This window comes from Oncorhynchus masou, chromosome 6, assembly GCF_036934945.1.
Source record: "Oncorhynchus masou masou isolate Uvic2021 chromosome 6, UVic_Omas_1.1, whole genome shotgun sequence".
NCBI lineage: Eukaryota > Metazoa > Chordata > Actinopteri > Salmoniformes > Salmonidae > Oncorhynchus > Oncorhynchus masou.
This window is the reverse complement of record NC_088217.1, coordinates 44,882,035-44,909,797: the sequence shown is the minus strand read 5'-3', so window position 1 is coordinate 44,909,797 and position 27,763 is coordinate 44,882,035. Positions and strand designations below refer to the sequence as shown.

Genomic DNA, 27,763 nt, shown 5'->3' with positions numbered 1-27,763 from the left:
TGTGTGTGTGTGTTGGGCCTGTGTGTGTGTGTGTGTGTGGCCTGTGTGTGTGTGTGTGTGTGTGGGTAGTGGAGAGAATGTGTGTGTGTGTGTGTGTTGCCTTTCAATGTTGTGTGTGTGTGTGTGGCCCATTCCTCCTGACTGTTATGTGTTCTTTAATGTGGGCATAAATGTGTGTGTGTGTGTGTGTGTGTGTGTGTGTGTGTGTGTGTGTGTGTGTGTGTGTGTGACCAGCAGAGAGAGAGAATGAAGAGAAAGGACAGGAACAGACATGTGTGTGGCGCACTGAGGCCTGTGTGTCCAGCACGTGTGTGGTGTGACCACGGCGTGTGTGTAGATGGGTGCGTGTGTGGAAGCGTGTGTGTGTGGGCGTGTGTGGGCGGATTAATGCATCACGAGGGAGGGGGGAAGGTAGTCTCTCCCTTCATTGGTCTTTATTACGGCAAAGTGCCGACCTGACCCCCTTCTTTCTCCCTCCCTCTCTCCTTTTTCTGTATGTCCATCCATCTGCAGAGGGAGGAGTGTGTCCACGTCACACGCTGCCTCCTCTGATGTGTGATCCATCTCTTGGTGGCACGGCGGTATCATCACTGCGTGTGCCAGGCAGGCAGCTGTGTAGTTCCAGCCGGTTGCTCTGATAAGAGGCCCCAGCTGTCAGAGACTAACCCACTGAACAACGCCTCTCCTCAGACTGCTCTGTCCTGTCTCTGTCACTCCCCTCTCACAGGGGAACGCTCAAACCTCCACACAGCCACACTCCTCTCTCCTCTACTCTATGTCTCTCCTCTCTCCACTGTTCAGTCTCTGTATGCTGTTTGCTGGTGTATCAGACATGGTGGTGGGAAAAGTACCCAATTGTCATACTTGAGTTGAGGTAAAGATACCTTAATATAAAATGACTCAAGTGAAAGTCACAAGGGTAAAATAGTACTTGAGTGAAAGTCTAAAAGTACAGTTGAAGTCGGAAGTTTACATACAACTTAGCCAAATACATTTAAACTCAGTTTTTCACAATTCCTGAACATTTAAAACTAGTAAAAATTCCCTGTCTTAGGTCAGTTAGGATCACCACTTTATTTTAAGAATGTGAAATGTCAGAATAATAGTGGAGAGAATGATTTATTTCAGCTTTTATTTCTTTCATCACATTCCCAGTGGATCAGAAGTTGATATACACTCAATTAGTACTTGGTAGCATTGCCTTTCAATTGTTGAACTTGGGTCAAACGTGTTGGGTAGCCTTCCACAATCTTCCCACAATTAGTTGGGTGACTTTTGGCCCATTCCTCCTGACAGAGCTGGTGTAACTGAGTCAGGTTTGAGGCCTCCTTGCCCGCACACGCTGTTTCAGTTCTGCCCACACATTTTCTTTAGGATTGAGGTCAGGGCTTTGTGATGGCCACAATACCTTGACTTTGTTGTCCTTAAGCCATTTTGCCACAACTTTGGAAGTATGCTTGGGGTCATTGTCCATTTGGAAGACCCATTTGCAACCAAGCTTTAACTTTCTGACTGATGTCTTGAGATGTTGCTTCAATATATCCACATAATTTTCCTACCTCATGATGCCATCTATTTTGTGAAATGCACCAGTCCCTCCTGCAGCAATGCACCCCCACAACATGATGCTGCCACCTTCGTGCTTCACGGTTGGGATGGTGTTCTTCGGCTTGCAGTCCTATTTTTGTTTCATCAGACCAGAGGACATTTCTCCAAAAAGTACGATCTTTGTCCCCATGTGCAGTTGCAAACTGTAGTCTGTCTTTTTTATGGCGGTTTTGGAGCAGTGGCTTCTTCCTTGCTGAACGGCCTTTCAAGTTACGTCGATATAGCACTCGTTTTACTGTGGATATCGATACTTTTGTACCTGTTTCCTCCAGCATCTTCACAAGGTCCTTTGCTGCTTTTCTGGGATTGATTTCGCTCCACAGTACGTTCATCTCTAGGTGACAACGTCTCCTTCCTGAGAGGTATGAGGTATGACGGCTGAGTGGTCCCATGGTGTTTATACTTGCGTACTATTGTTTGTACTGATGAACGTGGTACTTTCAGGCATTTGGAAATTGCTCCCAAGGATGAACCTAACTTGTGGAGGTCTACAATGTTCTTTCTTTCTGAGGTGGCTGATTTCTTTTGGTTTTCCCATGATGTCATGCAAAGAGGCACTGAGTTTGAAGGTAGGCCTTGAAATACATCCACAGGTACACCTCTAATTGACTCAAATGATGTCAATTAGCCTATCAGAAGCTGCTAAAGCCATGACATAATTTTCTGTAATTTGTCCAAGCTGTTTAAAGTCAACTTAGTGTATGTAAACTTCTGACCCCCTGGAAGTGTGATACAGTGAATAATAAGTTAAATAATCTGTCTGTAAACAATTGTTGGAAAAATGACTTGTGTAATGTACAAAGTAGATGTCCTAACCGACTTGCCAAAACTATAGTTTGTTAACAAGAAATTTGTGGAGTGGTTGAAAAATGAGATTTAATGACTCCAGTGTATGTAGTATGTGTATGTAAACTTCCGACTTCAACTGTATGTGGTTTTAAATGTAAAAGTATAAATCATTTCAAATTCCTTTTAACAAGCAAACCAGACGGCACAATGTTACTTTTTATTTTATTTACGGATAGCCAGGGGCACACTCCAACACTTAGACATCATTTACAAATTAAGCATTTGTGTTTCGTCAACCAGATCAGAGGCAGTAGGATCTTTTATTGATACGTGCGTGAATTGGACCATTTTCCTGTCCTGCTAAGCATTCAAATGTAAGAGTTGCTTTTAAAGGCATTTTTATTTCCACTTCTTGCTAACATTATTGTTGTTGTTATTATCAACCAAAACGATGCTTCTATTGGGACCAATAAAAGAGTACTTTTGGTTGTCAGGGAAAATGTAGGGAGTAAAAGAGTACAATATTTTCTTCCGGAATTTAGTGAAGTAAAAGTCAAATTTGACAAAAAAAATATAAATAGTACTTTAATGTATTTTTACTTAAATACTTTAAGGTACTGGTGTGGAGGGAGAGTGTTGAGTATCCTCACTGCCTCACTTAGTTTAGAACCATGTGGCATTGCAGGGGAGATAATGAATTATACCAGCTATAGAACAACCAGGATGACAATGAAGGAGAAAAGAAAAGCTCTGGCAACATGGTTTAGAACACATGGTTTGGAACACAAGAGTCAAACTACGTGTTCCAATAGTAACAGATGGATGGGCCTCTGTTGAGGAGGGACAGTGGTTGTGGTGGTGCAGAGGACAGGAGAGGGAGGAAGAGATGATGAATGGGGAAAGGAGAGGACATGTTAGTCATATTGAGGCAGCTGTCTTAGTATCTTACTGCTGTGTATTCGACACACACACACACACATACAGCTTTACCCGCAGGCACACACACACACACACACACCCACACACACACACACACACACACACACACACACACACACACACACACACACACACATTTTCCTATAAGATTTCAGTATTATCCCGTTTCTCCGTTGCTTTGTTTGTCAATTCCTTTTCTTCTCTTCCCACACAGCGAACTCCACTCGGAGCAGTTCAGTAATTATTTGTGTTTATGACAGACGCAGAAAAGCATGTGCATCTCTCAACGGGAGATGGAGAGAAAACATAAGCCCACTAATTAAGTAAAATTGCTTGCAGGGGTATAATCCAAGCAGATATATTGCTTCTAATTTTTTTTTAAATTAAAAAAGCCAAATGTTTTATTCATTTGAGAACATGGGCATGAATATGAGAGTGTGATGTTCGTCGTTATGTGAAAAACAAAAAGACAATGGTACTTGCCACAACTCATTAGGCTGCATTCAGCGACTGTATAATCTCACTCTCCTAGGGTTATGGTAATGAGATCTAATCAAGTGCATCACACTCAAACTAAACTCTATACTCCTGCCGACGTTTTCAATTCACATCCACATTGATCGGTGTTTGGAGCAGTAGTCTGTAGTTTCATATGTTCAAATATCAGCCCGCTGGATTCTAGTAGACCTTAATAGCATGCTATTCCTGGTCTACCTGAAGAGCGTCTGTGTGTGGCAGACTAGTTGTCTCTCATACATTGTAGAGTTTTGCTGAGGCTTGTTACTGAAGAACAGTCAGGGGCATACAGATGTAGGATCTTAATTTGGCCTACGTATATTGTCACAGCAAAATAATCCTGAAGCAACAGGATTTGAACGTTTAGTCCATAATGTTTCTTGGACGTTGGTTAGGCTATTAGTTGGCCAAAAGTAGGCTACATGAAAAGTGCCATACGGTTAATATAACCGTGTTTTAGTGTGGGTTTTCAGTGAATTTATGTCAATCACAAAGGTCATCTGCATTTCCTGCGGTGCAGGAAAATTCTCAGCTACAATAGAGTGATCAAATTAAGATGCTATATCTGTTGGCACAGCAGACTTCATTAGTTGTTAGTGATAGTAGATGCGCCACTGCATGTGGCACTAGTGTGACATGTAAAAGGCTGAAATGATGTGGGTTGCCAATGCCTGGGGCTCCATCACCATCACAAAGAGGATATAATAACACCCTTAATACTGATTCAACTGTTCACCCTTCTACTCAGAGAGAAACATTGTGAGAGTTATTTTTAAGGGCATTTTTATTTCCACTTCTTGCTAACATTATTGCCCTTTTGTTGTGGTGGTTGTTGTTGTTGTTGTTCTCAACCAAGACTATGCTTCTATTGAGAACAGTAAAATATCCCGTAGAGCCATATTGAGCTGTGGAGCTGATTCTCTTTCCCTCTCTCTCGTCGTGAGAAAGGGAAAACAGAATGCAGTGCTATCTAAAACGCTGCATCATCACAAGGCTCAATTCTTATATTATTCCGTTAGTCTCAATTTAATCTCCAATTCGGTGGTTAGTAGCAGTTCAGTGGAATGAATTCCCAGTGAGGATCTGGATCTGAATCCTCTTGACTTTCAAAGTCAAACGTTGATGCATGAATGAAATTGGAGTTTACCATATCATTCTGAATTGAACCTGTCCTCGGTCATTTTTCAATCAGATCCCATTGCTGGGCACTCCAGCTCCCTAGCCAGTAACGAGCATAGGCTCCCATCAGGCTCTCTTGTTTGTCTCTCTGGCTGCTTATCAGACGAACTACCTGTTACTTTCAAGGGTGAGGACATCTTCCCAGAGCCCATTATCCAGTTCGAACTGTTCCATAAGGTTTTTAAATCTCATTCTCCCCCTCTCTCTCCCAACGTTGCCGTACAAGCTTGGAAGGTGTTTTTTTTTCCTGTCTGTGTTGAAGCTCGGAGTGAAAATAAAATAGAGGAGCCGACACACCACAGAGAATGTGCATATTTAATTTGTTCTGTGCTTATCGGCGTGGCGATGCTGCAGGGGACAGGGGCTGGGGACGAGGAGGAGAGGGGGGTTTGGATGCAGCCCCAGCGCCATGATGAAGCCATTAGAGTGAACAGCAGCTGGCAGACACACACCATAAACCAGTTAACGCATCACAAGAGGAAACAGGGATTACTGTCTGACAGTAAAAGCTGTGGTGTGTGTGTATTGTGTGTGTGTGTGTGTGTGTGTGTGTATTGTGTGTGTGTGTGTCTCTTGAATATGAAAGAGACCGCTGCAGAATGTGTTCACTTTGTTTGGACTAAATTCCTGTACAGTAGGTTTTTGTGTGTGCCGCTTTTGCTCTGACTATACCTCAGAGTTTTCTGTATCATTGAGTGAGACTGAATAGTTTTAGATTGGAATATAATGAAGATCATTACCCAAAGATGGTTCGTGCCATCCATTTAATTACAGTACTTATTTAATTTCTTAATTGCTAAATGTGCAGCATTAGATGTAAATGGATAAACACTTCATTGAACAAATCCATTGGTTGGTATAAAGACTTCCACACATTGACATTCAGCAGTATAAGGAAAGGCATTACTATTATAAAAACACTGTCTCTATTATCTAAAGTCATAGAAATATCTCACTTTCTCTCACTACCTCCCTCTGTCCCTCCCTCCCCTCTCATTCCTTCCCTCCCTCCTCTCTCTCCTTCCCTCCATCTCTCCCTCCTCTCTCTACTTCCCTCCATCCCTCCCTCCTCTCTCTCTCTCATTCCTTCCATCTCTCCCTCCTCTCTCACCTTCCCTCCATCCCTCCCTCCTCTCCATCCTTCCATCCCTCCTCTCTCCCTCTCCTTCCTTCCTTCCTTCCTTCTCTCTCCTTCCTTCCTTCCTTCCTTCCTTCCGTCCCTCCCTCCTCTCTCTTCTTCCTTCCTTCCCTCCCTCCTGCTCTCTCTAGTTTTCGGGGGAGGTCCCAGAGAACAGGGTGAATGTGGTGGTGGCCAATCTGACAGTGATTGACAGGGATCAGCCTCACAGCCCCAACTGGGCTGCCCAGTACCGCATCGCCAGCGGAGACCCCCAGGGTCACTTCCTCATCCGCACCAACCCTGTCAACAATGACGGCATGGTCACTGTGGTCAAGGTAGGGAACTACTTTACTGTTTCAATAAACAACTCCAAGTGCAAAATTATGATGAACTTTTGTTCCATATTGATATGGGTGCATTTGAGTTATTTAATTTCTCTTTCCTTTCTCTTTCATCTTTCTCTCTCTCTGTCTCCCTCCCTCACTTTCGCCCGCCCTGCCTCCCTATATATCTTTCTCCCCACCCCTCTCTCCCTGCAGCCAGTGGACTATGAGCAGAACAGGGCCTTCATGCTGACAGTGATAGTCTCTAACAAGGCCCCTCTGGCCAGTGGGATCCAGTCTTCTCTCCAGTCTTCAGCGGGGGTCACCATCTCCGTACAGGATGTCAACGAACCCCCTGTCTTCCCTTCCAACCCCAAGTCCATCCGCTTCGAGGAGGGGGTTCCTGCAGGCACCACACTCACCGTGTTTGCTGCCCAAGACCCTGACCTCTTCATCCATCAGACTGTCCGGTATGTTATGAACTACAGAATGTTAGGAACTACAGGCTTAATTTCAGATAGACGCTGATTGTATTTTGCATGGATTTGCGCCGTCGTAAGGCTGAACTGCCTTCTGTGACATTCTTAACTGACCTGCTCCCAAAACCAAAGTCCATTCATTTCCCTGTTGCCTAACAACGAAGGAGGAAAGGTTACATCGTAATAAGCTGGACTGTGTCCAGCTACTCTTTCCCCATCTCCACCTCTCCCACATACTCACTGGGTCAAAGGTCATTGAGCCACCCCATCCACTCCATCCCCAGATTCAGCACCAATCAATTCCACTCTCAGTTCAGTCGGACACCCGTTAAAGAATCGATGCAGTGCAGGCAAACAAATAAACTCTAAAAACAGAAGTTCTTCTCATAAATGGATTCACTCAAACTTAGTCTTTCACTGTTGTTTTGTCTTCTGAGAGCCACAGAACTCCTCTTTCTCTCTCGCTAGCCTCTCTCTCAATCCTTTCACTCTCTCTGTCTCTTTTTTCTCCTTCATTGATGAGAATTCAGGCCTTTCGTCTTCTCCAGAGATGTCGTGGCAGCCGACAGGCAGCTCATGTTTGGACAGCCTGATCACCACTGGCTGATTCACTTTAGTGACCTTGCCGACAGATGACGTGAGGAGCTGCAGTCTGTGTGTGTACCAGAAGACTGCTCTTCCTTCCCTGTCACTCCTCCCCCTGCTTTCTCATGTGGAGGGGGAAGAAGAGCGGTGGAGAGGGGAGAGGAGAAGAGTGGGGGTAGACAGGGTCTGATTTGCCAGCTCGTTTTACTGTCAGACTTGGGGGAAGTGGTAGCGTGCATGGGTGGATCGTAGAACTGCACCACAAGCTGTGTGCCCTTCTCCATGTGCCAGCCTTTGCCAGCTGGGTGTCAGAGAGAGGCGTGAGTGCCCCCGGGCTGCCACCGTGGCATGGAGAGAGATGACATAGCCTCTCACAACAACTAGAGACCTCTGTTTCACCTGCCAAGGGACATCAAATCCAAACTGACACCCAAGTCTGTTGGCGTGATGTTCTGGCTCTCATTTTCTTGTTATTTTGTCTTCTAATCTGTTGATTTCCCCACGATGAAACGCCACATCGATACCTCAATGTATTTCTCAGTCTTTTACCTCCCTCCGTCCCTTGGAATCTAAATGTGGCAGAGTGTTTCATTAAGAGGAGATAGATTTAGCTGCTTAGCTGGCATTATCTCCCACACATCTCATTGGCACTCGTTAACTTGTGTCATCCTCCAGCGTGTTCTCTAATTAGACCTATTCTCATCATCATCATCGGCAGCATCAAACCTCCTCTCACCAGGCATCTGATCTTGCTATACCTCTGTCACTCTATATATATATATATATATATATATATATCTATATCTAAATCTATATAAATATATATATATATTTATACTGTGTATTCATCTCTCCACACAGTGACAAACACATTTTAACTGAGTAATCACGTCGATTTACATTGTTTTATTGAGAAGAATATACACTGAGTACACAAACTTAGGAACACCTTAAGTTGCATTCGCGTGTCAGTGTTGCCTGCATGAAGGTTAGGTCCTTTACCTGTAATTAACCTCTCCACTCGCCACTTCAATACTCATTTGTTTCCTTTCTGCAAATTGCATTTCATTTGGATCAGATTACTCTTGTCAACTGTTTACATGACAGAACCAAGCTGCAAGAAGACCATTCTGTTTCCTGATGCAGGGGAGATGGTTGCGAAGGGGACCCTATCTGGAGGTTAAGATTAAACACAGGGTATTCGCTGATTCCACTTGTATGATATATTAAGGCGTTATTACCAATGCTCCCTCTACTCTGCGTGCATGTGGGGATGTGCTGTAGCCCCAAGACTGCCCTGCAGCTCCCCGGGACTGCCGCGCAGAGCGCAGAACCACTCTCAGCCCATGGAGAGAAGCACGATGTTGAACTTCACTCAACTTTCTAGATTTTTCCCTGTTAGTTAGCAACACTATCAATGTTTCCCTTTACTGTGGCAATTGTGATCGAATTAACGCAACATTAGCCACTTTCAATGCAACATACAGTACCGTAACAAAACAAACTATGCAAGAGATTTTGTTGTAGGCAGAACACATTGGAGTAGGATTCTATTGTGCATGACTCGGCCCATACTCTAACTTGTGTCATCCTCCAGCATGTTCTCTAATTAGACCTATTCTCATCATCATCATCGGCAGCATCAAACCTCCTCTCACCAGGCATCTGATCTCGCTATACCTCTGTCACTCTCTCTCTCTCTCTCTCTCTCTCTCTCTCATATATATATATACACGACTCGGCCCATACTCTACACAGACCGGTGAGGCATAACCAATCAGAGCTGCAGTAGGCCTATACGCAAAGGCTGCAGTAGGCCTATACGCAAATAGCCGTTGCCATATATGGATCTGTGCCATTTACTTTGAACTTGGACTGTGTTTACAGCTGTGGTCGTGAGTAGATGCACTTGTATTGAGATCAAAGCAAGAGCTGCATGTAGCCGCGTGTGCACATGTTGTTCGTATCCTTTGCTAGTGAGTGAGTTATTAGCCCAGTTATAGATCATTTGTAGTTAGCTATCGGGGAGTGATTGCTTCCTACAAGAGCACAAAACATACATTTTTAGACATCTTTAAAAAAGCCAGTCAGGTAAAGAGTTTTTGTTGTCTTAAAGGGGCAGTGTTGTATTTTGAGACAGGCTTGAATAAGTTAAGTAGCCAATAGGCAGATGTTAGTATAATTTCTCTGATTTTCTGTAATAATAGTATGGGAATAATAATGCATTTTATTTTGTAAAGCGGTTTCTTCCATCAAACAACACAACATTTTCAGTCACCTCCTTGTCTGAAGGACAAGTGGATAAACAGGTTAATGTCAAGCCCTGTATGTTTGATTCAAAAGTCTCATGGAATGTTGGCGTACATTGAACACCACACATTGGCTGCTACTGCAGGCTGAATGATAGAACAGCTTTTTCCATGTTAACATGTTATAGGATGCATTTTTTCCATTTTTTTTTTATATGTTTGCCAATCTGGTAGACCTATATTATGATCAAATAGTCACAGTAGTTTACTTGGCCACTGTTCAAACTGTAAGTTAAAGCGGGTACAGCCTCAGTGTTCACAGTAAACTCGTGCTGGAAGTTGCACAGAATTTTCACAACATTCAAGTTTGCTCTCAGCAGACCTGAAATTTGCTTAGTGCCGAAATAATTAGATAGTAACATTGGTCATCACTATGCGATATGTTGTAACAGTTTCTACTGTGTTTCTCCAGGTACTCAAAGCTGTCTGACCCAGCTAACTGGTTGAGGATCAACAGGACCAACGGTCAGATCACCACCATGGCCGTGCTGGACAGGGAATCCATGTATGTCAGGAACAACATCTATGAGGCCACCTTCCTGGCTGCCGACAATGGTAAGTCTGGTAAGTGAGTGAGTGAGTGAGTGAGTGAGTGAGTGAGTGAGTGAGTGAGTGAGTGTGTATTGCCTGCGCAATGCATCCCATGTGTACTGTGGAGAGAAGTGAAATATCTGTCTAAATGTGCCACAGGTGTGTGCTTTCAAAGCTGTTGTAGCGATCGGTGAAGTACTCTAAAACCATTCGACCCAAACCATTACAAATAGAGGTGTGTGTGCTCTCTGTGTTTGAGAGGGAGGGCCCAGGTGGTGTTGTACCTCAGAGATATGAAGGATTGGATTGCGGGAATGAGGTGGGTTGCTCTCGAGCATGCAGAGTTTCGGCCAACAAGCTGTTGACGGCCTATTGATTTCAAACACCAGTCGACACTGGGATATATTCTACTTTGATTGAGTTTTGCTTTTATTTATTCTGCTCCACCAAGGAGGGAGCTCAACAAAGCGCCAACCCAATCATTACAGACAAGCAGTCGATTGGGGTGCTCTGCTGTGCTGAGGCAGTAGAGCTTCACATACTGGCGCTGTAACTCATGCATTGTGTTACTCTCTAATAGGAGAAACAGTTGGATCTCCTCAGTGTGATGAGCTTGGTTGAACTCCATTCATGCAGACAGTGCCGCATCCGTTACTTAGCAGAAAATAGACTGGTAATCAGTCAGCTATACAAGACTGTTAGTCTATTGGCCACGGACTGTAGGTCAGGGTGCGTTGTTATATTGTAAGAGACTGACTGTACTTTAGGATGTGTTTGTTGTCATAGTATATCGTAGGTTAAGGTATGTTTCTCCTCATTTTAACAACAGCGTGTTTGTTGTCATAGTATATCGTAGGTTAAGGTATGTTTCTCCTCATTTTAACAACAGTGTGCTGTGGGAGGGAGATATGTGGTGCTTTCCAGTAAAGTCATTTTCATGTGTCCTTTGAGAGTGCTGGGCTCTGGACTCACACAGAGTGGAATATTTATGTGCCGTTTCATTTGTTATGGCTGTCATCACTGGGAGCATTCACAACAAATGTATGCTGTATTCTTCCATCACTCTCAAACCCTCCCCCAATATTCTCTCAGCTCCTTCATTTCCCTCTGTCCCTTTTCTGTATTCCATTTTTATGATATTTCCTCCCTTCAGATGGAAGTGTTTTTAGGTACTGTATACGCATGAAGTTACCCTCTTCTCCTCGGATTGATTACATTTGTCTCTCCCTTCAAGCCCCTCTCTATTTCTCTCCTCCCACCTCATCACCCCTATCTGTCTCTCTTTTTCCTCTTCCTCTCTCCTCCACCCTCCTCTGCCACCCCCTTCACCCTCTGTCAGGCTCTCCCCCTGCCAGTGGGACAGGCACCCTACAGATACATCTGATAGATGTGAATGACAACGCTCCAGTGCTGTTGCCCAAGGAGGCCCAGGTGTGTGAACGGGCCAGCCCCCGCTCCAGGGTCAACATCACAGCCTCCGACGCCGACGCTGACCCTCACGTGGGGCCTTTTGTGTTCGAGCTGCCCTCCTACCCCCCTAGCGTCCGACGCAACTGGACCGCCTCCCGCATAAGCGGTAAGACACGGCTAGCCTGGGTCACTATTAAGAGATCTCCACCAGAGGTGTGACGTGTCAGAATTCAAATACTGAAGGCCCTTCTCCACACAGTCCCAGTATAATGCCTTCTGTTGATTTATATTGTCTGATGAGTGTGTGTGGATGCTCGCTCCCTGTGTGTTTGCTGCTGTGTGACAGATGACAATGGTGTGGTCTCAGGCTGATGGACTGTGGTATAATGGAGGTCTTACAGTAAATTACACTATTCTCCCAGAATGGCTCTGTCTCATGTTGACGTATGAGCTGTGTGCTTTGTGACAGATCACATCCATTCATCTCTCTGCACTGATAGACAAGATGCCACCCCTACAGATTAATCTATGACACTATTTATTTTAACAATCCGATACTACTGAGGGCTATGTGTTCCGCTATGCCACGGTGAGGTCTAGGGGATCCATTTGGCATTCCCTTTCTTTACACAAAATATGCCTCTTAAATAGAAAAGAACTCTGGAGTCAAGAGATAACTGCATGTTATGGTAAATACAAGATCAAGAAATGGAGACAAGCAAACACAGTGAAAGAACGCGACCGTGGACCAAGTAGCTGACGACTCGACTTAAGTGAATTTAGAGACACTACCAACAGAAATTCGCACCGGCAATGGCAAACTGTCCAAGAAGATGAAGAAAATATCAGATGATGTCAAAAACTCGAAGGCCGAAACCGGGTTAGCCCTGGAGAAAATCATAATTATGGGGCTTAATGAAACAGGACGGAGGACTTCAGATGCCGTTCAAGTCTTTGTTTTGTATGTTTCTCCCCCGAAAACAACCGAAATGAAAGAATTCCTGGAAAAGGTAATTACCACAACTACTGGGCCAGGAGAACTTCACAAGGGCTCCCACAATTGAACGAGCACATCGAACAGGCGGCCCGAGAGAGGACACGAGCAGCAAACCAAGGGGCATCATCACAAAGTTCCTTAACTATAGGGTCAAAGATAAAGTTGTACGGCTGACCAAGCTAAAAAGTGGAGTAGTTGGACCTTTTCAACGCCGACATGAGCAGAGACCTCTACATGAAAAGCTGAGAATTTGACCCTATAAAGAAAAGCTATGGCTAAAACAATTACCCCGCACATCTACGGGTAAGACGGAAGGAAAGAGACAGACATCACACTGAAATCAGCAAAATAAGCTACCTGATTCCTGGATAACCTGGACAAGGAGAACAGCGGATATGGCAATGAATGAGATGCATAGACTACAGGACAGCTTCTACAACAGACGATGTATGACAGATGGGTCACTGGACCATCGAACTGTTTAGGCGACTGAAATGAGGTGAACGATGGACTATTACACCCCATCACATCAAAGACACAAAAGAGAACAGTATGTGTTGTTAAGGCCTTCCCTCACATGCCTATTGGAAAGAAAAGCACAGCACCGCTCAGGCCATCTGTCTAAATGAATAACACTTTTATGACTATTGACAACGCAGCATGAATGGCAAACCATTAATTGGTAGACTGTAACCATGAACTGTTTGTTTAAATAAGGAACTGACAAGTGAACAAGACAACATGATGAATGGTGTGATCTGGACACTTATTTTTGAACGGTCCCCAGCCGATAGGCTATAAAAGCCTGAGTGGGTGGGAAGGAATTAAATGTCCCGTATGTGGGGGGGAGGCTGGGAGAGATGAAATGTCATACAGCCGAAGACACTGAAATTGTAAGCACACAATACTTTTATTTCCGTTGCATTCTCTCCCTTCCTTCTTTTTAACACGTTTAATTTACTTTCGCCCGAATTTAGGCATCATAACGGGGAAGTTGATATGCGAATTGGAAAATGTCTTATCAATGTGGGCAACATGATATCATCACGTGCCAATTATCCTTTTCTTTTTTCTTTCCCATAGAAAGTGCATTGAATAACGTTCATGAATTGGTTGAATGAATGTTGAAGAAACATGGACAATTGCCGAGTTTATAAAAGAGAGTGACAAACACGCAGGCTATGTGCACCAAGCCCACAACTATGCACCTTTCAATCATTATTTCCAGCTCTTTGTTGGACAATCATATCAAAATGAATTCATTAACTGAATCCCAAGGTGGAATGTACAAGAAATGTAGCTAGGCCAACTGAGCATGTAGCTGATAAACTCTGAAACAACACGTGAACAAATGGCACTTGCTTTGCCTCGACCAGTGCCCAGAGCCAAGACAAGTGAGCCCCACTTGTGGATGTGTACAGTACGGAACTGTAGGCTACTCCAGTGGTTATAGGCCTGCATTTCTTTGCATTTATTTAATTGGAGTTGAACACATTTTTCTATTTAATATACTATAATGATGCCTAATGCCGAAAATACTCAATTTTATTTTATTCTCAATTAACAGAGTGGTGGCAATTGCTTTTTATGTTGTTTTTCTCTTGTTATTGACCTTGCGAAGGTGCCATCAAATCCCCGGCACGCTCCGTCGGGCGAATTCCATGCAAAAAACACCAACACAGCAACTCCGTCATTTCTCTCTCCTCCAATTTCCCCATTAACTCCTTCACAGTCTCAGCTTCGCTCACCTCCAACACCAGCTCTGGTTCTGGTCTCCTCCTTGGCTCCTCACGATAAACAGGAAGGGTTGGCTCAGGTCTGACTCCTGACTCTGCCACACTCTCCCTGAGCCCCCCCCCCCCCCCCCAAGAAATTATTGGGGCTGACTCTCGGGCTTCCATCCGCGTCGCCGTGCTGCCTCCTCATACCTGCGCCTCTCCGCTTTCTCCGCCTCCAGTTCTTCTTTGGGGCGGCGATATTCTCCAGGCTGGTCCCAAGGTCCTTCTCCGAACAATTCGTCCTCCCATGTCCATTCCTGTCTTTGTTGCTCCTGCTGTTGCTGTTGCCTGTTACCACGCCGCTTGGTCCCGTTGGGTGATTCTGTAACGGTTCTTGTCTGGTGAAGGAGAAGCGGACCAAAATGCAGCATGGTATCTTTGATACATGTTTAATGACGAAGAACGAACGAACAATACAAAACAACAAACGGATCGTGAAAACCTATACAGCCTATCTGGTGACAACAAACACAGAGACAGGAACAGTCACCCACGAAACACTCAAAGAATATGGCTGCCTAAATATGGTTCCCAATCAGAGACAACGATAAACACCTGCCTCTGATTGAGAACCACTCCAGACAGCCATAGACTATGCTAGATACTCCCACTAAAATAAACCCATGTCACACCCTGGCCTGACCAAATAAATAAAGACAAACACAATATATTTATACCAGGGCGTGACAATTGTGTAATAATAGTGAAGACATCAAAACTATGAAACAACACATATGGAATCATGTAGTATCCAAAAAAGTGTTAAAGAAATCAAAATGTATTTAAGCTTTTAGATTATTCAAAGTGGCCACCCTTGATGACAGTTTTGCACACTCTTGACATTCTCTCAACCAGCTTCATGAGGTAGTCACGTGGAATGAATTTCAATAAACAATAAAAATAAATAAACTTTTCTTTAAAGTTAATTTGTGGAATTTCTTTCCTTCTTAATGCTTTTGAGCCAATCAGTTGTGTTGTGAGAAGGTATCGGGGGGGGGGGGGCATACAGAAGATAGCCCTATTTGGTAAAAGACCATATCTATATTATGGCAAGAACAGCTCAAATAAGCAAAGAGAAACAACAGTCCATCGTTACTTTAAGACATGAAGGTCAGTCAATACGGAAAATTTCTTTCTTCAAGTGCACTCGCAAATACCATCAAACGCTTTGATGAAACTGGCTCTCATGAGGACCGCCACAGGAAAGGAAGAAACAGAGTTACCTCGGCTGCAGAGGATAAGTTCTTTAGAGATACCAGCCTCAGAAATTGCAGCCCAAATAAATGCTTCACAGAGTTCAAGTAACACACATCGGAACATCAACTGTTCAGAGGAGACTGTATGAATTAGGCCTTCCTGGTCGAATTTCTGCACAGGAACCACTACTAAAGGACAACAATAAGAAGAAGAGACTTGCTTGGGCCAAGAAACACGAGCAATGGACATTAGACCGGTGGAAATTTGTCCTTTGGTCTGGGAGTCCAAATTGGAGATTTTTGGTCCCAACCCCTGTGTCTTTGTGAGATATGGGTTCGGGGAACAGATGATCTCCACATCTGTATTTCCCACCGTGGAGCATGCAGGAGGAGGTGTTGTGGTGTCGGGGTGCCTTGCTAGTGACACTGTCTGTGATTTTTGTAGAATTCAAGGCACACTTAACCAGCATGTGTACCACAGCATTCTGCTGCCATACACCATCCCATCTGGTTTGGGCTTAGTCCCACTATCATTTGTTTTTCAACAGGACAATGACCCAACACCCCTCCAGCCTGTGTAAGGGCTATTTTACCAAGGAGAGTGATGTAGTGCTGCATCAGATGACCTGGCCTCCACAATCCCCCGCCCTCAACCAAATTGAGATGGTTTGAGATGAGTCGGACCGCAGAGTGAAGGAAAAGCAGCCAACAAGTGCTCAGCATATGTGGGAACTGCTTCAAGACTGTTGGAAAAGCATTCCATGTGAAGCTGGTAGAGAGAATGCCAGCTGGTAGAGAGAATGAGCAAAGCTGTCATCAAGGCAACGGGTGGCTATTTGAAGATTCCCAATTATATTTTGATTTGTTTAACACTTTTTTGTTTACTAAATGATTCCAAGTGTTTTATTTCATAGTTTTGATGTCTTCACTATTAATCTACAATGTAGAAAATAGTTCAATTAAAGAAAAACCCTGAATGAGCAGGTGTTATAAAAACTTTGCCCGTTTTTAATATTATATTAATATATATTAAATATATATATAATATATTTATCAAAACAATGTTTAATTTAGTACTAGTTGGGCAATGGACATTTTTAAACACTGAGCAAAAATATAAACATAATATGCAACAATTTTACTGAGTTAGTTCATATAAGGAATTCAGTCAATTTAAATAAATTCATTAGGCCTTAATCTATGGATTTCACATGACTGGGACTACAGATATGTATCTGTTGGTCACAGACACCTTTAAAAAAAAGTAGGGGCGTGCTGCTGTTGTGAGGCCGATTGGACGTACTGCCAAATTCTCTAAAATAATGTTGGAGGCTGCTTATGGTGGAGAACAACCTTTTATTGTTCCCAGCACAAGGTGCACCTGTGTAATGATCATGCTGTTAAACCAGCTTCTTTATATGCCACACCTGTCAGTTGGATGGATTATCTTGGCAAAGGAGAAATGCTCACTAACAGGAATGTGAATACATTTCTGAGCAAAGTTTGAGAGATAGAACATTTGTGTATAGAACATTTTTGGGATATTTTATTTCAGCTCATGAAACATGATATAAACACATATATTGCGTTTATATTTTGTTTCAGTAGATAAATATTGTCCTTCGTAACACACCTTACTTACTTAAAATAGGGCATTTGTGGTTGACAAGAGCTCTCCCGAGAGGTGCAGTGGTCTAAGGCACTACATCTCAGTGCACGAGGCATTACTACAGTCACTGGTTCGAATCCAGGCTGTATCACATCTGGCCGTGATTGGGAGTCCCATAGAGCGGTGCGCAATTGGACCGGGTTTGGCCGGTGTAGGCCGTCATTGTAAATAATAATTTGTTCTTAACTGAATTGCCTAGTTAAATAATGGTCCCAAAATGTTTTATCTGGCCAAGACTATATAAATACAGTAGCATGTGTGGGGAAATCAAGCCAGAAAAGAAAGTGCATTGTTTAACCTATAACCTGTTAATTTGCCTTGCCACCTTGATATAGGCCTAAGGCTGAGACAATAAAAAGACACAGTGGCATCATAAATTCAACCACACCTTTTGTTCCATCACAAAACAGGAGAGCAACATCTGTCCAGTGGAGTCCACAAAGCATATTGCAAATAACAAACAGTTGCTGGTCAATCAAGTTTATGTTTCTGACATTTTCGGACTACTAAACAACTATTGATTTAGAACCACAGAGTTACAGCAAGTCGCAAAGAAAAGAGGAGCTGGCTCCAATATTCCAGCACCATTTCAACTTCAACATTTCAACATCATTAAATCACCTATGCTTAGTCTAATACAGTGTGCACTAAAATATATATTTTTTAAACGATTTATTCCAATCAACTTAATTAAGCGAAATATGATTTGGCTGTAACTGGTACTGATTTCTGTGCTAAGTAGAAAAAAACATGTTGACTCACCCTACTTGTTGAGAAATGCCAATGCCATCCTCTTTCATGTTGCCAAAACAGTCTATGACTGACATACAGTACACACTTTTAGTTTTAGTTATCCTAGGCTACCTGGCTAAAATGCTTGCTCACTAGTCTAACTTCCTTTCATGGGCAACGACGAGCCAGTTAATAACATTAGCCTACTACATATTGAACTTCAGGCCAGGGACACAATGAATTAATTCATGATTAGATCAGAATCACCGTCATAATCATTGGCCAGTACGGAGAATGCAGTTAAACCGCAAGTCCAAATCCCTATTTCCATCCATGGCTAAAATGGGAAAGGAACAATTTTAGCTAGCTAGCTAACCACCGGAGGACAACAACACAACGAGATGTTTAACTTTTGATGTGATGTGATTGGTATGAAGCCAAATCCAAACTGGCTTTCCTTTACATTTTTTTTGACCACCAGGACCATTCACAGTTGAGCACACTCAGTGTAGCTCAATGTGGATTGGCAATCATTTATAGATGGGCTACACATACAAAGAAAGAGGGGTGCTATTTTGCTCGCTCAGATGCTTTCTCTGATGAGATACAATTAGCCCCTTGCAAATTTAGGGAAAATTATGAAACACAGAGATAAGAAAGATACACTTTTTCTTTCTTTCTTGATCAATATTTTTGGGTAAACATGGCTTACCTTGGCATCCATGAATACACGCCACTGTATTGTCAATTGTCAAAGACTCCAGCCTAGACTTGTCACACGGCAAGCTGTACCAGAGCAACAAGTCTAGGTCCAAAAGGCTCCTTAACAGCTTCTACCCTCAAGCCATAAGACGGCTGAACAAATAATCAAATGGCTACTCAAACTATTTGCATTGACCCCTCTTGTTTTTTTACACTGCCGCTACTCGCTGTTTATTATCAATGCAATATCTACATGAACATATTACCTCAAGTACCTCAACTGACTTGTACACCCACACATTGACTCTGTACCGGTACCCCCTGTGTATAGTCTCGTTAATGTTCTTTTATTGTGTTTCTTTTTTTTACTTCAGTTTAACACTTATTTTCTTAAAACTGCATTGTTGGTTAAGGGCTTGTAAGAAAGCATTTCACGGTAAGGTAGCAAAAACATGGCAACATTCAACGCAATGTTACTTGGAAGATAAGAAGTTTACCTCATAGCTCAACACACAGATATACATGTTTTTGGAAATATATTTCAATAATGAAGTATGCCCAACTGTGGTCTGGGAAGCTCTTATACGAGAGCATATACGAGAGGTTTAATCATGTCTTACTCTTGACAACATAAAAAGAATACCCATAAAGATTTAGAAATACGAGAACAAACATTTTAACACAAAATTTGAACACCCTTCAACAGTTGAACACTTTGAAGCTCGAATGTAACACAATAAACACCCGATCTGCAGAGATTGCTGCCATGAAATCTAAGCAACAATATATTGAGCAAGGTGAAAGTGCAGGGAAAATACTTGATTGGTAAATTAAGAAAGAGGAAGGGAAACATACCGTATCAAATCAAAGTTTATTTGTCATGTGCGCCGAATACAACAGGTGTTGGTAGACCTTACAGTGAAATGCATACTTACAGGCTCTAACCAATAGTGCAAAAAAAGGTATTAGGTGAACAATAGGTAGGTAAAGAAATAAAACAACAGCAAGAAGACAGACTATATACAGTAGCGAGGCTACATACAGACACCGGTTAGTCAGGCTGATTGAGGTAGTATGTACATGTATATATGGTTAAAGTGACTATGCATATATGATGAACAGAGAGTAGCAGTAGTGTAAAAGAGGGGTTGGCGGGTGGTGGGAGGCGGGGGGTGGGACACAATGCAGATAGCCCAGTTAGCCAATATGCGGGAGCATTGGTTGGTCGGCCCAATTGAGGTAATATGTACATGAACGTATAGTTAAAGTGACTATGCATATATGATAAACAGAGAGTAGCAGCAGCGTAAAAAGAGGGGTTGGGGAGGAGGCACACAATGCAAATAGTCCGGGTAGCCATTTGATTACCTGTTCAGGAGTCTTATAGCTTGGGGGTAAAAACTGTTGAGAAGCCTTTTTGTCCAAGACTTGGCACTCCGGTACCGCTTGCCATGTGGTAGTAGAGAGAACAGTCTATGACTGAGGTGGCTGGGGTCTTTGACAATTTTTAGGGCCTTCCTCTGACACTGCCTGGTGTAGAGGTCCTGGATGGCAGGTAGCTTAGCCCCAGTGATGTACTGGCCCGTACGCACTACCCTCTGTAGTGCCTTGCGGTCAGAGGCCGAGCAATTGCCGTACCAGGCAGTGATGCAACCAGTCAGGATGCTCTCGATGATGCAGCTGTAAAACCTTTTGAGGATCTCAGGATCCATGCCAAATCTTTTTAGTTTCCTGAGGGGGAATAGGCTTCATCCATAGCATTCAAACCCCAGGTAGCATAACAATGGATCCTTCTGAAATCTACTCAGTCTTTAAAACATTTGATCACAAACTGTATCAATCCTAAAACAAAAGTTATTTTTAGGATATAGACAATTTCCTTCATAAGCCAATTTTACCAATTATAAGTGTATCAGAGAAAATGAATATGGATAGAAACATTACCCCAGGTGAATTGTTGGAGTCCATCAATAATCTAAAAAATAGGAAATCTAATGATGAATTCCCAGTGGAATATATCGACACTTCCGTTCCAAATGGCTGAAGCCTATATTACTTATGCTCACAGCAGGTCTAGAGAAAAACATACTTCCCCAGTCTCTGTTTGGCTACAATCACCCTATTTAAACAGAAAGATAAGGATCCATTGTCATGCGGATCTGTCTGCCTATTATCACTCATGAATGTGGATCACAAAATCATTGCTAAAGTATTGGCTTTTCGCATAGAAACAGGAACAGGATTTCTTCAGACAACCTCCAATAATTCATCATACCAAGAACTTGAACACTCCAAAAGTGGCAGTATCAATAGATGCTGAAAAAGCATTCGATAGGGTGGAATGGGCATATTTAGTGACTGTCTTTAAAAGAAGTTTGATTTTGATCTGTTATTTATTTCCTGGATTGAGCTAGTGTACAAATCCCCCAAAGCATCTATATGAACAAATTGACAGATCTATGCATCATTTCCGTTATCAAGAGGGACAAGACAGGGATGCCCTTTGTCTAGTTATTTATTTTCTTTTGTCACATAATCCCTAGCATCAGTAATTAGAACTCATGGCTCAATCTGGGGCATAGAGATTGGTGGAGATCAACATGTAATGTCATTGTATACGGATTATATTTGACTTTATTTATCTGTCTTTTCTTTTACGACTGTTGGACACATATGGTGCTCTATTTAAAGTCAATTGGGAGAAAACTGAAATAATCCCCATTTCTAATTATACTTCTCAAGCTTAGAAAGTACATTTAAGTGGAAATAGATAAAGAAACATATGAAATACCTGGGTGTACTGATGCCATGCAATCTGGAGGAGGCATATAAAATCAATTACTTTCCTTTAATAGATAAGATTGAATTCAATGTTCAGAGATGGAGATCTCTCCCAATATCTATGTTACATGTAGGTAGAGTCAACACAATAAAAAATGTATATATTACCAAGATTGATGTATTTATTCCATGCCCTGACAGTTTCAATTTCATCCAACCTTTTTAATAAATGAAATGGCCTGGGGGTCTTGGACTACCTCATATGAACATGTATTACTGTGCTACACATCTGCATTCACTTAAACAATGGACAGCAGACTATCCTGGTGCATGGAGGAGTGTTGTAACAAAAAATGAAATACCTTATGATTATTTAAGATAATTCATAGGACTGTAATGTAATTTCACATTTTGGTTGGAGATGCAGAAAGCTCAGAGGAACTGTTTTATTGGACACCATTGTGGGATCATGTATGTGCTGTCATTTCATTGTGTCTAGGAATTTACATCCATTTCTGTCTGTTTGGAAATGTAAATATTGGTGATCAATATCAGAGAAGGTTTTGTAATCTAGGTCTAATTGCTGCAAAGAAAATGTATAGCCATGAAATAGTAAGCCTCATATTCACCCTCAATAAGAAACTGGAGGACTGAACTATCTGGCTACATACTGTTGGATTTTGTATATTATAAAGCGAAATAAAAACCAGATGTGTTTGACGAAATTTGGAAACCATATGTTGATCACCTCGGGGAATGTGTTGTATAGTGTGCGTTTTGTGTTTGTGTTGTGAGGTGCTGTGGAAAAACATATATATTTTTTTAAACTGATACTCTTGATTTAGGTTGAATGAGATATCCTGTGCTGTAGCTGTGTGTGTATTGAGCTACAGTAACTGCCTGTGTATTATTCAGTATGCATTTGCATGTATTGTATCTCTGCAGTACTGCTCACATAGATGACTACAGTAAAACCCCAGAATGGTCAACTGTTTATATTTTACACCATTGCTATCGGATACTGGGAGCTTCACGCAGTGACGGGACATTGTGTCTGTGTGATTATGTGCAGGTGACTATGCCCAGCTAAGACTGAGGATTCCCTACCTGGATGCAGGGGTGTATGATGTTCCCATCATAGTGTCGGACTCTGGGAACCCGCCCCTCTCTAACAGGTCTATGATAAAGGTCAAGGTGTGTCCGTGTGATGACAACGGAGACTGTACTACCACCGGAGCTGTAGCTGCCGCTGGACTGGGGACCGGAGCGATCATAGCCATACTCATCTGTATCATCATACTGCTTAGTGAGTATAATACACACTTATACACACACACACACACCTGTGCTGTAGGTGTCATTGACTGTGTCAACATACTACTCCCAGCCCTCCTCTGTCTACCCTGCTGATGTGCTGTGTGTGTTGCAGCAATGGTACTGGTGTTTGTGATGTGGATGAAGCGGAGGGAGAAGGAGCGTCAGGCCAAGCCCCTGTTGATTGACCCAGAGGACGACGTCAGAGACAACATCCTGAAATACGATGAGGAGGGAGGAGGAGAGGAGGACCAGGTCAGTGATATACACATGCACTAGGACTTTGTTTAACAACGCAGCCATACTTATAGCCTGATGATGACCACACCGAGGATGATGAAGCCAACGATGACGACGATGATGAAGATGTAATGTTTAAAAAATACTGTGATTGGACTCAGACACTTTCTCCGGCATTCTTACACTTACACTGAGTCCCCTTCCTTGTCTGGTGTTGCAGGACTATGACCTAAGCCAACTGCAGCAGCCCGAGGCTCTGGACCACATCATCTGTAAACCAACGGGGGTGCGCAGGGTGGACGAGAGGCCTGTCATCGCTGAGTCCCAGTACCCCATCAGACCTAGCCTGCCTCATCCCGGAGATATTGGAGACTTCATCAACGACGTATGTTAACTATTAGACATTGTTCATCTCAAAAGATCATACAAGTGTGTTAATTTCACGTCCCTGTACTTAAGTGATATCTTTTCAAAAGTTTTCAAACACAGTAGCAAGGCACAGTAGAAGTATTTTGCCTTCCTCTCCTCAGTATTAACTAACCCTCTATGTGTTTCTCTCTCAGGGTCTGAGGGCAGCAGACAACGACCCCACAGCCCCGCCCTATGACTCCCTGCTGGTGTTTGACTATGAGGGCAGCGGCTCCACGGCCGGCTCTGTCAGCTCCCTCAACTCCTCAAGCTCAGGGGACCAGGACTACGACTACCTCAACGACTGGGGCCCCCGCTTCAAGAAGCTGGCTGACCTCTACGGTGGAGGAGACGACGACTGAGAAAGGGGTGGGGTACGGAGGGGGTCCGGGGGGAGGGTTTGGGGTTGGGGTCAGATGCTCCTCGAAACCACAGGCAGGGCCCAAGCAGTACCACATTAGATATTTCCATAGTAGACCAGTGAGGACAGAACGGACGTTAGAGACTGTTCTAGGACACGGCCTGTGACCTCACCAGGTTCTGCTGCTACTCTATTCTGGCTTTTTTTAGTGGCAAGTTTTTAGTGTGTTTTGTTTCTTACTCTACTGAATTTCAAGCTATCTGGGGACACAAGGCACTTCTGAGAAAAAGGAATGATGACGCTCGTTTGGCTTGGATGGTAAAAAGGAACAGGACAAACCCGTCTCTTTTTGGCCTAACGCTGAACAGAGTATACAGAAAGACACTTTCTCTCTCAACTTGAATTTCATTAGAACAGAAGCACTGTCGTTTTATAAAGTGCCTTTTGTGGTGTGTTTTGTATTGGACTCCTGCTATCTCAGGGTTGTTTGCCATTGGAGTGGTTTCGAGCGGCACACTCCCTTGTAACCTCCATGCCCCCAACCTTCATATGGCTCCCTCTCCTCTCCTCTCTGGTGTAGAAAGAACTACTGTACCCAGCAGCAACACAGAGAAGTGAACCTCACAACGAGGGCTGGCTGCAGGTTAAGATCAGTTGAACTCTGACCTTTTGGAGCATTTTGGGGAAGTACTACTAAAGCAACCCTCTGTCAGTGAGACCTGATACACACTAGGGTGATCGAAGACTTTCCCAAGCATCATCCGGTCAACACAACAACACACTGACATTGGGTGTGTGAGTGTATGTGGTTGTTTTTATAAATGTGGGGGTTTTCTAACAAACAGAGAATGCCTGCCTTTCCTCTGTGAACTCAGTCTAGGAGCATTTACGTTTGGACGCTTGCCTGCCCTGTACGGTTTTGTGTTGCTTTCCACACTGTAAAACTTATATAGGCATGATCTGAGTAGTGAGACAGTATGAGACAGTACGACTTTAAATGGCTTGGAAAGAAGGCACTGAAAAAGAAGCGTAATAAGGATTTTTTTGCCTTGAACATTCCCATTTTTTAGGTCAACAAAACTATTAAAAGGTGCATGATTTTTTTCCAAAATGTTTTACTCAACGCACTTGTTCTTATGTGGTGAGAATGTAAAAAAAATAGTAAGCTGAAAATATATGAATATACTCTGTAAAAAGACATTCAAAAAAGAAAATGCTGTAAGATACCTATTTTTTGAAGTATTAACAACCAAGAGGTTCAATGGGCTGAATGACATTTTGGCCCGGCCATTTTCAATGTGTGTGCGTGTTTCTTTTCTAATTTTGGTCAAGATGCTGTATGTAGGTTTCTTTCAGTTTATCTTTTTCACACAAAAAAAATGTTGGTTATTTTTTAAGAATTAAGAAAGCTTTGTTATAGTTCAGTTTTTTTTAATATGTCAAATGCAGCCCTCCCTCTTCTCTTGTGTCTTTGACGCATTCCTGTCGGCCTCTGAAGTTGGAACTGTTCAAGGGTTAAACAGCCATGCCTGCTGATAGTTGTTCTATTATTCAGTGTATCTGAATTATTTTCTTCATTGATCTGGATATGTGCTTTAGAAAATAAATGAGACATGTTTTAAAAATGTGGCAGCTTACTTATTTCTACCCTGTTCAACCATCAGTGTTCTACACTCCCGACTTTCTGAGATTACACCCTCCTGGAATATACTCTTGATACTATTTTTATCTTAAACTTGGCCATTGGTTATTTTGCACCCTCGCTGAATGACTGACTGTACTATTCTCTGTTTGTGTTTTTGCTGGATGCCAAGGCCTGACGGTTCTAACTCCCTGTACACTGCAGAGCTGGGTCACAACGTGTATTTGTGTCCATCCCTGTGATTTCAATTAGTCAACTGAGGCCCCAAAAAGCGGCGGGGGAATGGAAGGATTTTAATCCTCTCCGGCTGTGTGTCTATCAATTAGCCACACCATTAATCCCCAGGACCTAATCTCATTAGATAGAGAGCCTTTAATGAGACACCCAGAGAGAGAAATTATATATATATCTATTATTTTTTTAACCTGTTTTAGACCCAGGTCCACTCAGACCCAACCCTGGAGAAAGAGAGAGAGAAATTTAATAAGGATTTCCTTCCATTCATACGGTGAAGCACAGCAACCATACTAACAAGAAGATTCCATCACCTGTGATTGGCATTGCTTTTGCACAAGTAACTATTAAAAAGTAATAATTGTCTTCAGATGATGATGCAAATGGAGAGTTACTTCGGTTTCTTCGAGGGTTAAGCTACTTTGATATATTGGCAAACAGTTCCTGTGGCCCTGTCCTGCACACTTTGAGTCCCACAATCACACCGGCGTGATTTAGTGCTTCCAACCCCTTAAACAGTGTGTGTTTGAGCTACAGACTTCTTTTTGTTTGTATTGGTTTTGTCTATTTGTGTTCTTCTGCTTCAGCTGATACCAACCATTAGTATATGTGATTAACAGGGGGTGAGCTAGAGCGGATTGTGAGATAAGCGCGGATCCCGAAAACGGTTCTTCTCACAAAAATGCCTGTAAAATTCATACGGTTTGAGCGACATACTATTATGAGCCCACTATGAATAGCGGAGACTCTCACAAATGCGCATGTTTGCTCAATGTTTTGTTCGAGGACGTTCACAAGTCAAACAAGTCATTAGAAAGTAAGGTTTCTTCTACATAGAATATCATAGGAAATCCCAGGACATAGTGTCTACAATGCTGACGTAGTTTCTGTCACAAACACCACACAGTTGTCACTCAGAAGTTGGATATTCATTTTCTACTGAGCAAACCATTTCTGTACTTACAGCATTCTTATAAATTCAGTTTCTATTTGGTTTTTGCTCGACATTTGTGACTCGTTTCAAGAAAATAGGTGTATGTCGCAGGTCACTACTTCACAGGAGAGCCGTTTTTTTATAAAAATGCATGTGACCTTTCATGTGCCTTAATAACAAACTAGTATGGCATATGTAAATACTAATACAATTGTTAAATTACGAACCTAGTTGTTTTAGCCACAGAAAAGTCAGCAACCTTCCCCCTAGCCATGATTGGCTGAGATAATGAGTGGAGTGGACATGCCGAGAGATGAGTTTGGATTGGTCTGCCATATAGCATACTTCTGTCTATTTGAGCTGGTCAGTATGTGTAGGAACTCCTGTTTAACACAGCTTTTTATAAAAATGTATCGCGTAGTAAAACTGGATAAGTGTTGCTCTCCACTTTCTGGAGGACCGAGTTTTGAAATCTGTGGAATTTGAGTATCATAGCTAAAGAGATGGAGAAAACACCCGTCTCTGGATTACATCTTCAAACTAAGGGCAACCATGGCATCCGTGACAGGGAGATGCGTCCACCCTTGATGTATTTGTGTAAGATAGTCTAGCTAGCTACATTTTCAGATATTACACGTTTATAATTTTGACAGAAAGTGGTTTCATTTCAAGTTAAAGTGTACTGGTAGCTAGCTAACATTAGCTGGCTGGCTCGCTAGCTAACGTTACATGTATGATCTTATTATTCGTATCGCAGAGCCATTTGCTTTGCTAGTTTTAGTCTAATGTTAGCTAGCTAACATTGAACCTGGTTGGTTAGCTACCTGCAGATTCATGCAGGGTAGTAACATCATGAGTTGGGATGATGGTAAATTGTTTACCTAGCTAGCTAGCTAGCTACATGTCCTAACAAAAGACTCCACTATGCAAGTAACCATTTCAGGTTTGTTCGTAAATTCAGTCTGGCCATCTACTCCGATTTCAGAG

The 27,763-nt window shown here is 42.7% G+C and overlaps 1 protein-coding gene across 2 annotated transcripts in view; it reads left to right on the top strand.

Annotated features, from left to right (window-relative positions):
- Positions 1 to 23,982, top strand: part of LOC135542116 (cadherin-4-like) — a 250,989-nt gene extending 227,007 nt beyond the window's left edge. For both annotated transcript variants that reach the window (XM_064968776.1, XM_064968778.1), the window contains 8 exons: positions 6,301 to 6,486; positions 6,691 to 6,944; positions 10,260 to 10,402; positions 11,718 to 11,954; positions 22,716 to 22,949; positions 23,073 to 23,212; positions 23,418 to 23,582; positions 23,761 to 23,982. In XM_064968776.1, coding sequence (XP_064824848.1) covers positions 6,301 to 6,486; positions 6,691 to 6,944; positions 10,260 to 10,402; positions 11,718 to 11,954; positions 22,716 to 22,949; positions 23,073 to 23,212; positions 23,418 to 23,582; positions 23,761 to 23,967 — 1,566 coding nt within the window. In that variant the 3' untranslated portion in view covers positions 23,968 to 23,982. The remainder of the gene's footprint in view (positions 1 to 6,300; positions 6,487 to 6,690; positions 6,945 to 10,259; positions 10,403 to 11,717; positions 11,955 to 22,715; positions 22,950 to 23,072; positions 23,213 to 23,417; positions 23,583 to 23,760) is intronic.
- The last annotated feature ends 3,781 nt before the right edge of the window (positions 23,983 to 27,763 follow it).